At 47.1% G+C, this 15,277-nt stretch overlaps 1 protein-coding gene across 3 annotated transcripts in view; it reads left to right on the top strand.

The window, feature by feature from the left end:
* CLIP2 (CAP-Gly domain containing linker protein 2) overlaps nucleotides 1-15,277 on the top strand; it is a 58,933-nt gene that overhangs the window by 17,527 nt on the left and 26,129 nt on the right. For all 3 annotated transcript variants that reach the window (XM_042879564.1, XM_042879565.1, XM_042879567.1), the window contains exons 3-4: nucleotides 6,798-7,336; nucleotides 14,470-14,594. In XM_042879564.1, the coding sequence (XP_042735498.1) occupies nucleotides 6,798-7,336; nucleotides 14,470-14,594 (664 nt within the window). The remainder of the gene's footprint in view (nucleotides 1-6,797; nucleotides 7,337-14,469; nucleotides 14,595-15,277) is intronic.

The raw sequence follows: 15,277 nt of genomic DNA, 5'->3' as shown, positions 1-15,277 counted from the left end.
GCTTTGAGGGGTTTGGGGATGGGGCGTGTTGAGTCTTTACAGCTAAGTGCTTTTTCTAAATGGCAAACTGTATTTTCTGTTAGGATCAGCTGTAGTCGATAAAGCAAATAATGCGTCCAAGTGGAGCATTCCAATTAGTGATTTTTGTTATTTTCTTAGGAAAGAATGAAGCCTGTGTGATTCAGTACACCGTGGATTACTTTAGCCCTAGGTTGTCAAATGGGTCTGTGGTTTATTTCTGGAGGCTGGGGAGGGAGGCATGGGTGTTCTATTCCTTCTGAAAGAGTGGTTGGGCACTGGCAGAGGCTGCCGGGGAGTGGGGCAGTCAGCGTCCCTGGAGGTGTTCAGGAGCCATGGAGATGTGGCACTGATGTGGGCAGTATTGGTGGTAGGTGGTGGTCGGTCTAGATGATCTTAGAGGTCTTTTCCAGTGTTAATGACTCTGATTCTGTCAAACCTAAAACACCTTTAATAGTCTGGGATTTTTGTTTGCATTCTTTTCCAGGAAAACAGGGTGCTGTTGCAAAGGGATGTGATAGATGGATTCTGTTTTCAGGCTGGAAAATATCACATAGCAGATTGAAGTACAAATGTTGAAAGAATATACTTAAGGTTTTAAAAATAATAATTATGTAAAAAAATAACACTAATCTGGATGAATAGATCCTTCCATATGCTGCAAGCTAATTACCACTCAGTGAAAGAAATTGTGTGCATGTTTTGCTAGTCACTTCCTTTGTGCCCTGTGCTGCCAAGAGGGTTCTGCTAAGTGTATTTTCTTGAATACCATTGTTTATACAAAAAAAAAATATATATATATATATCTGGGCATATAACAAATACTTTCTCCCAGTTTAAGAACAGCCAGCCTGATGTTATCTGATCTAGCGTAGCTGTTATGAACTCAGAGTTCCAGCACTGCTGTCTCCAGAGGGCACTGGGAATGCTTGTCTCGCCCATGGGAGAGCAGCTTTCGTACCAGCCACCTCCTGAATGAGACCTTTATGTGAATGCCTTTGTTCAGTACGTCTGTCTGAGGTTCAGTGCCCTCCCAGCTGCCTCCCAAAGACAAATATCGGCCTCAATGGGCACCTCCTTGCATTCAGAGCAAATTCACTTTGCAGCAGCTCCTATTTGCTGTTCCTTGCTCATTCATAGTTCCCATTTGGTTTCTTATTGTCCTCCTTCTTTTCCTCCTCATTGCAGACTTTTTTTCTAGGTATCATTGCCTGTGATGTGGAAGTTTGCATCAGATCTTGATATCTGCACAGTGGGGCTTACTCCAGGGAACAGCAGGGACGACAGTTTTTCAGGGTGCCAGATGCAGAGTTCATCTCCATGCCAGCCCTTACATTCGTGTGAGATAAGCCATTATAGACCCAACTTTTCAGCTTTGAACTTGGAAAGCTTTCAGTCGTTGTTTCCCAGTCAGCCATAAATCTCCAGGGCTGCTTCCTCCCACAGTGTGCTGCCAGGCACTCAGCCGTTCCCTGTAAAGCATTGTAGCCATCCTCTTCCCTCTTTCTTTCTTCATTCTCCCACAGCTTGAAAAGGCCGTGATAAATCTTGCAGGAAACAGCTGCTTCGTCGATGTGCTCAATAACTGGAATTTGGGTAGAGCGGTGTGGGCTGGGTTTTGCTTGGCTGCCAACAATATCACTTCTGTGTCTTCCAAGCTGCTCTGATCCCTCTGTGGGAACCTGGAGAACCACTGTGAGCCAAAGGAAGCTGTGCAGCAGGTTGGACCCCTTGTTTCTTGCCTGGACAGACAACAGTGTATTCAGCAGGGGCTGAGGCCTCTCTGAAAACTGGTGCTCTGGACTGCCCTTTGGTCCATGGCTGTATGGAAGCTTTCAGCCAACCATGCCCAAGCCATGGCTTGCAGTCTGCCACAAGTGAGGTGGTGCATTTCAGCAGTGATGATGGTCAGTCACCTCTACGTATTTTTTTACAAGTAAAAAGGAAGGGCTAATGGTAGTGAAAATAGTGTTTTGTAACTGAGAATGTCACTATCGAGTTATTGTGCTCTTTGTAGTTGTTGTCATTTCCATGGGAAAAAAAAAGGCATTACTTTTGGAGCAACCTACATATATACAGCCCAAGATAATTCCTCTTCACTCAGTGTGGCCCAGGCAGGCCAAAAGGTTGGGCACTCACGCTCTGTGCTGTGACCATTGATTGGGGAATTGATGTCACGCTGTGCATGGAGGTGCTCACCAGCCACACAGCCCAACACCCTATGTCCTATCTATAGCTCTAGATATATGGGCTGATTTTTGGGTGGTCCTGTGTGGAGCCAGGAGTTGGATTCAATGATCCTTATGTGTCACTTCCAACTTGGGGTGCTGTATGATCTGTCAGGTTAAGCTGGTGCTGTGTTAGGTACAGATCTATTTGTTTGCCTGGTGGTTGGGAACAATCGAACCCAACAACAAGAAAAACCCTGGCAATTAAAATGTTGAAGGAAAGCCCTCTGTGGGGGCATTGTATAGCTCTGTTGTAAATATGGTGCATTTTCTCCCTTCTTCCCTCCCTTCCTGGCACAAGACGCTACGCTGGGATATCTTTCTTTTTTTCTTTTTCCCTCTTTTAAGCCTAATGTGCCTCCATTTTATCAATTAGCTGCCTGTCTCCCGATTCCCATGGCAACACAATAGGCTGTTGAGTTTCTGGTGCTGTTGGCAGTCGGGGTGCCTGGCATGCATCGCGGGAGCCGTGAGATGACAAAAGAGTTCTGCAGGGAGTAGGAAATACATGGGTAATGCTCACTGTGCACTGCTCCTCATGCTAAACTACTTCTCTTTCCCTCTCCCTCCTCCCCTTCCAAAAAAAGTTTCCTTTCTCTTTGTTTCAGTTACACAGTGATAAGGAATGAGTGTCAGAAGACATGGATGTGTTGGAGGGCGTGCGGCTTTGGTGGGTATGGATGGCACTCATAGCACGAGGCTGTGTGTGTCATTGGGATCTTGCTGCGAAAGTTATCCCTGCTGATGCTGGAAAGAGATGGAAAGCTGAAGCAGAAGGCAAGGAGCAGAGCTTGTGTGAAGGGAGTTTCTTCCTCCTGTACCGTGCTCCAGGGATTTCAGACACATGGCTTTCGTTGGCGCTGTAATGAGAGCCATGTGAGCAGGCTGTAGCTTCAGATCCAAACCTTTAACCTCCCCTGTGCTGAGCTCAGAGGAGTTTGTCTGGCTTCCGTGCCTGAACCAGCACGGGGTGCCCGGTCAGCATCAGCCTTGACATGGAGGAGCTTACAGAAAGGGCTGCAGCAGGGCTGCGTTAGCCTTACAAAAGCAAAAGGGAAAATGGAGATTTAGAGTTGGATAAGATGTGCGTTTAGCGGATGCTGCGTCTGACTTTGATTTCTAAATTGTTGTTCAGCCCTGAAAGCTGTGACCTACAGGAAGACCATTTAAATTGGAAAGAATGAGCTTGACTAATGAGCACAATAGGGTTGTAAAGCTGGAAAGCCGAAGCAGAGGAGATCCCACACACTGTGCTGTGTCTCAGAGCCTGCTAGGAGCAGAGCCAGGCAGGAGCTGCTATCTGTCCTGAGGTTCGTGTTGGATGGAGCAGCAGAGAGGGAGGCAGTGATCTTTGGGTGTGAAGGAGCAGGAATTTCTTCTTTACCATCATGAGGTAACTGCTGGTGGGAGGGTTGGAGCAGAAGGTACTCAAAATCTGTGGTTTTTTTTGTTGTTGTTGGGTTTTTTCTTTGTTTCTCTAGTGTAACTCTGTTCTCTGCTTTGTACCTGAGATCTGTACTGTTGCTTTGTTGTTAGCAACTTTTCATGGAGCTTTCCTGCTTCGTTGGTGAGCCCAACCAGGACAAGCAGACGACCAGGTGACACAGGCATAGTGAAGCTGTTTGGGTGCCTATAGGCTGGAGAGAGCTCAGGAATTCTGAACACCTTGGTGGCTTCCCACTCAGCTCCTTTAGGAAAGGTAACCCCACAGTGTCAGCTCTTAGAGGGCAATGCCATTAGCCAGTTCTGCTATCAGCTAATTTCTGCTGTGGGCTATTCTAATATGCTTTTGGGATCAAGGACAGATCAGTCACTGCTGCCTTTTGCCTTTGTTTGGAGCTTGGCCTAGCTCTTGCTGAAGGGGGGGCTGTAAAAACGAAGGGGGCAGGCTCTTCAGTAGTGATAGGACAAAGGGAGATGGCTTCAAAGCAAAAGAGGGGAGATTTAGATGAAATATAAGGAAGAGGTTTTATACAATAGTGGCGGTGAGGCATGGGAACAGGTTGCTTGGAGAGGTGATGGATACCCCATCCCTGGAGATACCCACGGTCAGGCTGGAGGGGCTGTGAGCACTGATGAAGCTGTGGGTGTCCCCATGCCTTGCAGGGAGTGGGACCAGATACTCTTTAAAATCCCTTCCAACTCTAAGGATTCCATGATTTTTAGCCTGCTCTGGGTGTTGTGTGATCATCTAATTAATGGCTCTGCCAGATCTGAAGGCAGGAAGAATGGGTGTAGTTTGACCACTGTTGTTTTCCCTGGAAACAGAGTGCACAAAACCTGTTAATTGTGCTGTAGGAAAATTGGTGGCTTGGTAATTTTTGTATATGGGTAATGAAAGCATGCACTGGAATACCAAGTTCCTACACTACAGCTGTAATGAAAGTAAACCTTCTGGCAGTTCTTCTCTTACATGCTGTCTCTTGGAATAGCCTTATGCTAAATGATCATAATGCTTCTGAGTGCATGCTCTCCTCAGAAACCTGTAATTAGGCACTTTCTCCAAGATGCTGTAATTGCTGCAGTTTGGCAGGCAACTAAAATGAACAAAGTCTATGAAGTCCCACTAAAATGTCGGCTTTATTTCTTTTACTGGAATTCTGTGTGGCACCAGGAGTCCAATGGAAACTCCCACTTTGCTTTTTTTTCTGTCCTAGATGATTTTTGGAGGTGTTTGCTCTGGTGGGTGCTTCTGGATGGGGGTGTAAGTTGTGCTGCTGTGTTTGTTCAGCCCTGGAGCCGCTTTCTTCCTTTCTGTGCTTCTGAAGGGCTGTGGTGATAAAATGCTGCCGCCATATCTGGCTATTAAACTGCGAAAGACTTTTGTACCAACTCTCAATTGTTGATGCTGTGTTCTTTCCCCTGGAATCAGACCTCCAGCACAGCTCAAATTACTTCGGGTTGAGAACTTCGTGTTCTCTGGGCTGTGCAGGAGCTGAGCTGGATCTGTCAGACCCATTACTTTGAGAAGAGCTGTGGAAGTGGTGCTGGCTGAGCTGTAGTGATGGCTGAGGCTGGATGAATTTCACAGTCCAGATAAGCACTCACGTTTGGATCATCCCTGCCACTGTTCAACTTTCTTTGCCTGCCCTGTCCAAGAGCTGTTGCCCACCCCCCTCTTTTGACTTGGGGAAGCTTTAATGAAGTCCATATGCTCTTTATTTTAGTTCCTCTGGGGCCTAGGCTGAAAGCATGATGTTTGTAGTAAATTTTGTCACTGGGGTCAGCAAGCATAGGGTCACTGCTAACTTGTTTGCTGGAGTTGTTGCTGATCCTTCATGTGCAGCCGTGTACTTAAGGGAGATGGTTTAGTGGGCACAGTGGTGATGGACTGATGGTTAGACTAGATGATGTGGGTGGTCTTTTCCAACCTTAATGATTCTGTGATTCTGTAATCATGTTACAGAAAGTTTGGCTTTCTGTTTCCCAGATAAGCTGGCCACAACCTCTGGGGACAGTGAATTTCCAGCATCATCTGCAGCTTTTCTTGTCCCAGCAAAGCATAGCTATAGTTCTGGCTTCAGCTTGAGCAGCTGATGTAGAAATAAGAGCATTCCCTATTGCAGGTCTGAATTCTGTACGCTGAAGGTCAGCTCTGGAAGAGCTGTGCTGATTGGGGTTTGTAGATGCTTCCTGTTTATAGATGCTCTGTTTGTATTGAACATACCCCAGGTGTCTGCTCACTGCTGGCTTCTGCTCTGCAAAGGCAGAAGCTGGGAAAAGCAAATAATTTGCTAAGGCAGCTGTTGGATCCCACAGAAGCTATTAACGTCCTCCAGTGGGACACTCAGTGCTTGGGTTAACTGTATGCAGACCTGTGGTTCTATAGAGTTGGCTAAAACATCAGTGCCCACCCTTGTTTTAGGACAGAAAGGTGGCTGGCATTGTTCTTGGTTCCCCTTTTTTAAGCACCTCCCAGCACTCCTGTTCTGTTGATCTTATTCACACTGCCATGCAAAATATCCTTCAATGCTGCAATGGAACTGGGAATGAATGTATGTTATAATGGGGGATGATGACACGGAGTTTGTCCTTTATTTTATGTGGGATCTGGAGAAACTGAGCAGCATGTAGAGATTTCTGTTCAAACTGCCTTTCTGCCAAGGAAGATTTGTAATTAATGGGGTTGCCCTGTTTCTAACCTTTGCCTGATGTAAATGTGCAACCTGAGCCATGCTCCCAGATGTTTCCTTTTTGTAAATGCCCTTTGCTGGTGTTTTGGCTGCCTTTCTACAACACCCTGAAAAGAGGCTGTGGTCAAATGGGGGTTAGCCTCTTTCTCCAGGTAACAGCAATTGGGTGAGAGGTGATGGCCATCAGTTGCTCCAGGGGAGGATGTTGGGAAAAATTCTCAGAGTGGTGATGCGTTGACACAGGGAGGTGGGGGAGTCGACATCTGTGGAGGTGCTCCAGAAAAAGGAAGCTGTCACGCTGGGTGGCATGGCCTAGGATTGATGGTCAGACTAAATGATCTTAGTGGTCTTTCCATCGTTAATGATTCGGTGATGTAGGATTCCTCCTCATACCAAGTCCTTTGCCCTTGGTTTGCAGGCTCACCTCTTCACAAGCAAAGTGCCACCTCCACCTCCAGCACTGAGAAGTCAGGATCGAAGGCTGCCGAGGTGGGCGATGACTTCCTGGGAGACTTTGTGGTAGGCGAGAGGGTCTGGGTGAACGGAGTGAAGCCAGGAGTGATCCAGTACCTCGGGGAGACACAATTTGCTCCGGGCCAGTGGGCAGGAGTCGTGCTGGATGATCCCGTGGGTAAGAACGATGGCTGTGTTGGAGGCGTGCGCTACTTCGAGTGCCAGCCGCTGCAGGGGATTTTCACACGACCGTCCAAGCTGATGCGGCAGCCTGTGGCTGAGGGCTCAGGGAGCGACGTCCCCTCCGTGGATTCGCTTACAGCTCAGAACTTGTCCCTGCATTCGGGCACAGCCACGCCGCCGCTCTCCACTCGCGTCATCCCGCTGAGGGAGAGCGTCCTCAACAGCGCCATGAAGACGGGCAACGAGTCGGGATCCAACCTGTCGGACAGTGGGTCTGTGAAGAAAGGGGAGAAGGACCTGAGGCTCGGGGACCGCGTGCTGGTGAGTTGATGGTGGGGGAGCCTTCAAAAGGTGAAGGGAAGGGATTTGTTCCATCCCTGGGTGCTTCTGGGTAGGTTTAGGGTGAGGGAAGGATGATGGGTGGTGGTGAGATGGGGGCTGGAATGTGGCATTGGGAAGGAGGTGCCTCAGCCAAGCAGGCTTTGAACTCCTGCATTAATTGTTATTTGGGATGCAGTGTCTTGTGGATATCTTCTTTGCTTTTAATTGGTGCAAGACAACTTACTCCAGAGCACTGCTTGCTCAGGGCTTGCCCAGTACAACAGAGTGCCTTCAGAAGGAGAGTAACTCAAACATGAGAGGGAACTAGAAGAAGAATATTATTTTCTATCCCAGCAATGCTCTCCATAATGATGTGTATCACAACTTTTGAAGGGTTTGCAGTAGTGTGTCTTGTTGCATGTATTCATGCATACTCTTTACTCCCTTTTTGGTGCTCCAGTTTCTAAGGTATTGGATGTGATGTTAAATCCTTTCCCATGTGGAAAGAAACTTGTGATTATTTTTATTGAAGGGTGGGACATTGCACTGAAGGTTGGGTTATCTATGACTGATATCTGTTGTTTTAGAGTAACTGGTGGTATACTTGTGCTAAAATGGCATATTGCAAGTTTGTCCCAGCAAAGGAGTCATTTCTTCAGTGGCAATTGAGAAGGAAAAGAATATCACAGTTTTGTTTAGTATGGATGATGAATGCTGTGATATCAAATGTTGTGAAGAAGCCAGCATTAGAGCACACATCTCTTCTGACTTTATCCGTGGAACTGAAGGATGGAGATGACTTTAGCCAATGGGGATGGCAGGTTCCAGGGGCAGGTCTTTGTCATCCTGGACAGCCTGGCTCCCAGCTGTGTAGTTTGTTTGGGGCATGTGGTTCTCATACCAATAGCTACAGCTGGGAAGTGTAGGCAGACCTGCTCTCTGGTTATAGACAAGGGTTTGGCTCCATGGATGGATGCATCACCCCTGCTGCTGGCCCCGCTGCTTCCAGGGGCAGCAGCAGAGATGCTCTGCTCACACACACTGATGGGTTCAACACTCATAAGCTCATGGGGAAAAAGCAACCTTAGGAATCTGTCCTCCTCTGGCTGGTTTGTCTGCTTCCCTTTTGTCCTTTTACCTCTTGGAGGGACAGTGCTCAAGTGAGGACTGCCCCTTTTAGCAGCAGCAATGCAGGCTGAGCCTTCAGCATGCTCGTGTCATAGAGACTGTTGGTGGTTTTCCCCCTGGCCTTCTGTTTTTTGTTTCTTTGTTTAGATTGTATTTTTGTTGTTGTTCTGTTTGTTTATAAATGAATGGAAGCCCTCCCTGCCTGCTGCCTTATCCACCCCAGATGTTGTTAGAGAATTTGTGCTGTTCTTTGTTACTGTAATGAATAACTTCAAAAGAACAGATCTGAAACGAGCAGAAGCTCTCAGCTTAGAGAAATATTAGGAGATGTTTGCATGCAGTAGCAGAGATCTGGGAAAAGAACAGATAGAATCATAGAACCGTTGAGGTTGGAGAAGACCACTAAGATCACCAAGTCCAGCCATCAGCTGGATTTGAGCCATTTTTGTGTTTCTATGTCTTTGTTCTTAGAGCCTTTCCAACTGAAGCAGTTGCTAAAAGTAACCTAATGGAGTTTTCCACTAAAAGAGTTAGGTAATGTTTGCCTTTGGCACTTTTGAACTCAGACTTTTTTTTCCCAGAGATGCAAAAATTGCATTAAAGAGGTGAAAAAAGCCCTTCACTATGATGCTGCGGAACTCATTTCTTGAGGTCTGGCAGATGAATGTGGAACAATTAACCTTTGCTTTAGTGAGAAGAGAGCTTCCCAAAGTGTGCCAATTGCCCGAGTGCTGCCATTAATGTGAGTCTGCCTTGTTGCCTTTCTCCAGGGACAGAATGGATGGAAAAGGAGATGGAGCAGTTGAGCACTTTCTGCTTGAGAGGAATCTCTGCTATGTTTTTTTTTTCCCCCTAAGAAAATGCATTTTACATGCTTTGAGGGGGAGGCAGTTCAGCAGCTGAACTGATTCCACCCTAAAGTGCTTGCTTAAGAACGGTGGGAAGGAGGTGACTTCTCAGTAAGGAAGTCTAAATAAAGAATATCCTTTTCATAGAGATGTTCTGTCCTTTAGCCATCCTTATGTTCCCATACTGAGGTTGCACAATTCCATACTGAAATGTAGTAACAAACATGACTACCTAAGGGCCGTGATGTTTCCTGATTGACTGTATTCCTGTGGAGTGCTGCCCCAGATACTCCCTCCTTAGATGGATTCTGTGGTTGTGATGTTGCCAGAACTTGGAGGTGGCTGAAGCTGCAGTTGCTGCTGCAATGGACAGCACTGAAGGTGGGATACGATGGAGCCTTGCCTTGCTGGCAGGCAGCTCTGGCTGCTGGGAAGGTGCTCTGGGCTCACCTCAGGCATGTGATAGCAATCACTTTCTCCTCTGTGCACTGCAGAGTGGTTTTTGCCAGCAGCGTGTTGCCACCTCTTGCTCTTGGCAAATGGCAGGAATTTCTCATGAGTAAACTAATCGTGTCCTCTTCTCTAGCACCCCTTGCAAATCTACACACCAGCCTTTGTTTGCCAGCCCAGAGCTGCAGAAAGCCTTTAAGCAGCTGAGTGATAAATCCTTGCCATCAGCAGCTCCCAGCGAGGGGAACTGCAGCCCTTGCCTCTCTCCTTGAGCACAGGCAGCCACGAGCTCTGCTGGCAGCTTGCTTTGAGCTGTGTCAGCCCTGGGACTGAAGTCTGGTTGCTGTGAAGGCATGTGGGGCATTAGGAAGGAACTGAGGAACTTAGTGAAACTAAGAGATAACAGCACATAAATAAAAAGCTGCTGCCTTTGCCCTGCTGCTGCGTTAACCCTTGGAGGCTTTTTGTGCATGCACACATCCTCCTAACCATTCATTTAGGCCAATGCACTGGCCAATGCTTGTCTTCTGTGTGCTAAATTTGACATTAAATAAGAGTTGTGAGTGCCTCATGGCAGAGCAAACTGTATTATTAACATGGGCGGACTTGGTATCAAAGGCAGCCCCAGGAAGGGATGCTGTAATTGCAGGCTTTCCCCTTGCAGTGCATCCCGAGGGCATTATTTTCTCACTGCTGCCTGAAAGATGAATGTGCTTGGATGCCTTGTGTCAGCAGTGCTGTGCTGCGGGGATGGAGGTAAATGTTTGGGTTAAAAGAGGTTATAAAAATTCCTTTGTCATGAACTGTAATTACACACCTGAAGATGAACCGGATCTCCACCTTACCCAGCAGGGTGCTCTGCCTGGCTGCCAGCTGGGATGTACCCCTGGAAATGCTGACATGCACTTCCCATAGGTGTGTGTTCATCCCCCTGTACTTCCAGGTGGTTATTTCCCATGATTTGAAGGGTCTGGATGCAAACTGCTTTGCTTCTGCTAAAGGCATTCTCTGTAAGTCAAGTCCTGTGTGATAATCTTCTGCCATCAGTCTTGGAAGAGCTAAATGGCAAGGAGCTGGGAAGCAGCTTCTCACACTCAGCTCAGTAGAAATATGCTCCTGAGATGAGCATGAGGAAAAGGCAAATGCCTGTCTGAGGGAAAAGATGGCTGCTTCAGCTTAATGCTGGGGAAAGCCTGCCCCTCAAACAGGAGCTAGAAGCACTCCTCCATGAAGATGGGCTCCAGTTCTTGTTGGTATCATCCACTGTCAGTGTAGATTAACAAGAACAGCTCATGCTGTTCATTAGAAGTAGTTGGCAGTCCCAAGACAGTTCCTCTTCACTCAGTGTGGCCCAGGCAGGCCAAAAGGTTGGGCACTCACGCTCTGAGCTGTGACCACTGATTGGGGAATTGGTGTCACGCTGTGCATGGAGGTGCTCACCAGCCACAGGGCAGGCAGCCCAACACCCTATGGCCTATCTATAGCTCTAGATATATGGTCTGATTTTTGGATGGTCCTGTGTGGAGCCAGGTCTTGGATTCAATGATCCTTATGGGTCTCTTCCATGGGATATCGTATGATTGTAAGATGGTCCTCTGAGTAAAGAAAGCACAGATGTGTCAGTATGTTGGGCTTGTTTATGTTCCCACCTTGGTCAGCAGCCTTTCCTTGTGGAAATGGCTTGGAAAAGAGCAGAGAAAATGAATGGGGATGGAGTATGAGATTTATGAGCAGGCAGCACAGCATCATCTCTGTGGTTTCTGCCTGGGGATGTGCTCAAGCAGGGGTCTGCAGCCTGTGAACTGTGCCTGACACTGGAAAACAGTCCCTGTTGATCTGAATTAGTGTTTTTTGGTCTTTTTTCCCCTCTGCCTAAGCAGTGAATCACAAACAGTGTGTCACTCACAGGCCCTGGGTTGAGGTTCTTGCTGAGAGTAAAAGCAGGGTGTAAGGGAAAAGAGCAAATGCAGATGACAGGAGTTGGACCTGCAGCAGCCAGATCAAGGCATGGCCTGGTGCTAATTGGACAAATTGTTTAAATGATACATTAGCAGCTCTGATGAAGACAGTGTCTGGGAGATCAGCATCATTGCCTTTCCAGCCCTGGGATACTGGTCTGAATCCAATTTTGTCATTCTGATGAGAAAGCCATAGTAAAATAGGATGTCAGTGTTACTACAGATAGCAGGAAGGTGGGTGGACCTCTTTGATGACTGCACAGTGCTTTTCTCATGCACTCTGAAGGATACAGAGCCATTTTGTATCTGTGGCTTCTCATCATTCTGAAGGTCAAGCTCAAGACTTTAAGACTGCTGGAGAGATTTTGTTGAGGAGGTCAAAACACAGATCTCTGGACAGAGGCATGGAAAGGGAGCTCCATACACTCAGTGCTGGAGGTGTGTTTGTGGCCCTGAGTACTGTGCCAGATGGACAGTCATAGACAGTTGTTTTATTTTGTAGTGAAACTGCTTCTATCTTCCTCCCAAGGTGTGATAGTTCTGATTTGTTGAAGGGTAGAATAGAAACAAACGCTTCTGTTTTGATGAGCACATTTGCTGTGTGTGCTGATGTGACCTGCCAGCTGGCTTTTTCCAAAGCATGTTGTTTGTTTTAGCAGTGTTAACAGATTATCAAGGCTGAATAAATCTGCGTGTCTGCATTGGATGAGTTCTCGAGGCTCTCCATCCATGAGAGTTTGTTGTGTTTGCCAGAAGTTGGGAGGTTCACCATGGGCTGCCATGCAAGTGTGAAAGAATGACTCTTAAAAGAGAAAAATAAAATGGAATCACGTAGCCATCTGGGGGAGTTCTTTGCCCAGAGGGCTGTTGGTGTCCCATCCCTGGAGGTGCCCAAGGCCATGGATGGGCCCTGGGCAGCCTGAGCTGGTGGGTGCACCCAGCTCACAACATGGGGTTGGAGTTGGATGGTCTTTGGGGTCTCTTCCAACCTATCCACCCTTTGACTTTCTGTGCTGTGTGGAAGTGGCCCTTTGCAGTGTGGTAAGAATCTCACTGATGGAGGGAGCTCATCAGGTTTTTTGAGGGAGCCTCCCAGAAGTGTTAAATTCCTATCGACGATGTTAAGATGAATTACAACTCTACTGAATACAACTTGCAGCTCAAGAAACGTATTAGAAGGACACTAAATCACTGCATTGATATTGAGAGAGTAAAACTGTCTAAACTCAAATAAGTCAAAAAAGAGGGCTGCTGTTTGACCACGAGTAAAGAATTTTACTGAGACTGCTTGAACCTATAACTGGCCAAGTACCCATTGCTGACATTAAACCATTTCACTCCTGGGCACAGTTTAGGACCTGAAAACTTCTTTGTGATGCTTTTCCTCCTTCCTGCACTGAATCGAGTTTTCTCCATAAGTAACACTTGGCTAAATTCCTAGTGAGGGAAATTACAGAAGACAAACTTGAGCTGCATGCAGCTTGGTCTCCTGGGACGTGGGGTAGGACCCATCCTGCAGAGCTGTGCTCTTTCAGGTGCAGTTATTTTTCGGTTGGGAACACTCATTTCCATTTGTGTTAAACCATGTGCAGGATATTTAGTGATTAAGGATTGGTAAATCTGTTACATCCTCAGCCCAGAGTATGTAAGATTGGAGATTTGTGTTCTGTCACTGTTTTCTGTAGGATAATATTATTTTGTTGACACCTATTAATGTAAAATTTAATATTAAGAAAATTAATAACCACCAGTCATTGAAGATAGAAGCTGTAGATCTAATTTTAAGATTGTTAAGCTTTCTTCCTTGAACGCAGGCTTAGCAGAGGCCAAAAAAGGTTTAAATTATGTGCTGATTCACTCGAATCCTTAGAACATCCCTCCTACTTCTCCATCTTTCTTGTCTCAGCGCAAATATCTAATGAAACCCATAGGTGTAAAGATAGTGGCAGCTGGTAGAGCTGCTGCTCAGTGAAACGTGTTGTCATTGCAGTGATCAAAGCACGGCTTTGTGCATTCCTGACCTGCGCTGTCCTGGGGTCTGCTCTGCACATTGAAAGTTTTAAGTGTACAAATGGGAGCAAAAGGTGTGATTTATTCTTATTTCTCCATGGTGGGGGTGGAAAACCAGGTGGCAGTTGAAGCCTTGCAGTACAAGACGACCCTGTTTCACATGGCATTTTAACTCAGTGAATTGATGTAGAGTGCGTAGGTAAAAGCACAGCTCTTTCTGAACAAAATATCTTTATTTTGAGAGGTTTGCTGGAAGGGCTGTTGGCTATGTGCTAGCAAACCCTACACGGGGATGAGCTGACAAGCAGTGTGAATGCCTTGCTGCTCAGATTATCCCTTTGAAATCCTGTCCCAGAGCTGCCAGCTGAAAGAGCAGAGAGCTGAAACCCCATTAGTGCGGATGTTTGTTCTTCGCAGAAGGCTGTGCTTGGAGGGCTGAACTCCTTCAAGGCCTGACGAGCGACTGTATGCAATTAGTTGATGTTCTTGTTGTATTTGTCCTGACGTCTCCCAGACGGGCATGTCAAAAAGTGGGAGATTTGCTGGTAGATGGGAAAGATATCTTTAGTGCCAGGAGACTTTGGTGTGAAAATTATCTGTTCTGGTTTCGTTACATCTACAGTGGAAAATCTGATTGATATCATTTTCTCCCCCTTCTCTCTCCATAGCTATCCCAGCTTTATTTGACCTGCACTAAAGCCATTTTTGCCTCTAACCCTCAGCATTTTATCCCCAACAGGTTGGTGGGACGAAGACAGGAGTTGTGCGCTACGTGGGAGAGACAGATTTTGCCAAAGGAGAGTGGTGTGGAGTGGAGCTGGATGAGCCCTTGGGGAAGAATGATGGGGCTGTGGCTGGGACAAGGTACTGAGCACCCCAAAACTCAGCCCGGGCATGTGGGGTCCAAGCACCTTTTGGGTGATGGCACCAAATACTATTTGGGGCTGGGAGGAATGGCTGGGGTGCTTGGCTGGATGTGGTGGGGTGGGAGGAAGAATCCAGTTCTTGTTTTTTGGTTGTCATCTGTTCTTGTATTTAATTCTGTAATTCATAAATCATAAAATTGCTAGGGTTGGAGAAGACTAAGATCCCCAACCCACCCCACCATCCCCACTGTCCACATTTTCAGTGCCACATCTCCATGGCCCTGGAACACCTCCAGGGATGGTGACCCACCACCTCCCTGGGCAGCTGTTTCACAGAATCACACAGAATTGTAGGGGTTGGAAGGGACCTCCAGAGATCATCGAGTCCAACCCCCCTGCCAAAGCAGGTTCCCTACAGCAGGTCACACAGGTCGGCATCCAGGCAGGTCTTGAACATCTCCAGAGAAGGAGACTCCACCACCTCCCTGGGCAGCCTGTTCCAGTGCTCTGTCATCTCACTGTAAAGAAGTTCTTGCACACATTTGTGCAGAACTTCCTATGCTGCAGTTTCCGGCCGTTTCCCCTTGTCCTGTCTCCACTCACCACTGAAAAGAGTCCGGCCTCGCCATTCTGCCCCCCACACCTTAGATATTTATAGACCTGGATCAGGTCCCCTCTCAG

The sequence above is a fragment of the Lagopus leucura genome, unplaced genomic scaffold (assembly GCF_019238085.1).
Source record: "Lagopus leucura isolate 7727_CA_CO unplaced genomic scaffold, USGS_WTPT01 Super-Scaffold_100024, whole genome shotgun sequence".
Taxonomy (NCBI): Eukaryota; Metazoa; Chordata; class Aves; order Galliformes; family Phasianidae; genus Lagopus; species Lagopus leucura.
Note: the sequence above shows the minus strand (reverse complement) of the source record. Positions and strands in the feature narration are given on the sequence as shown.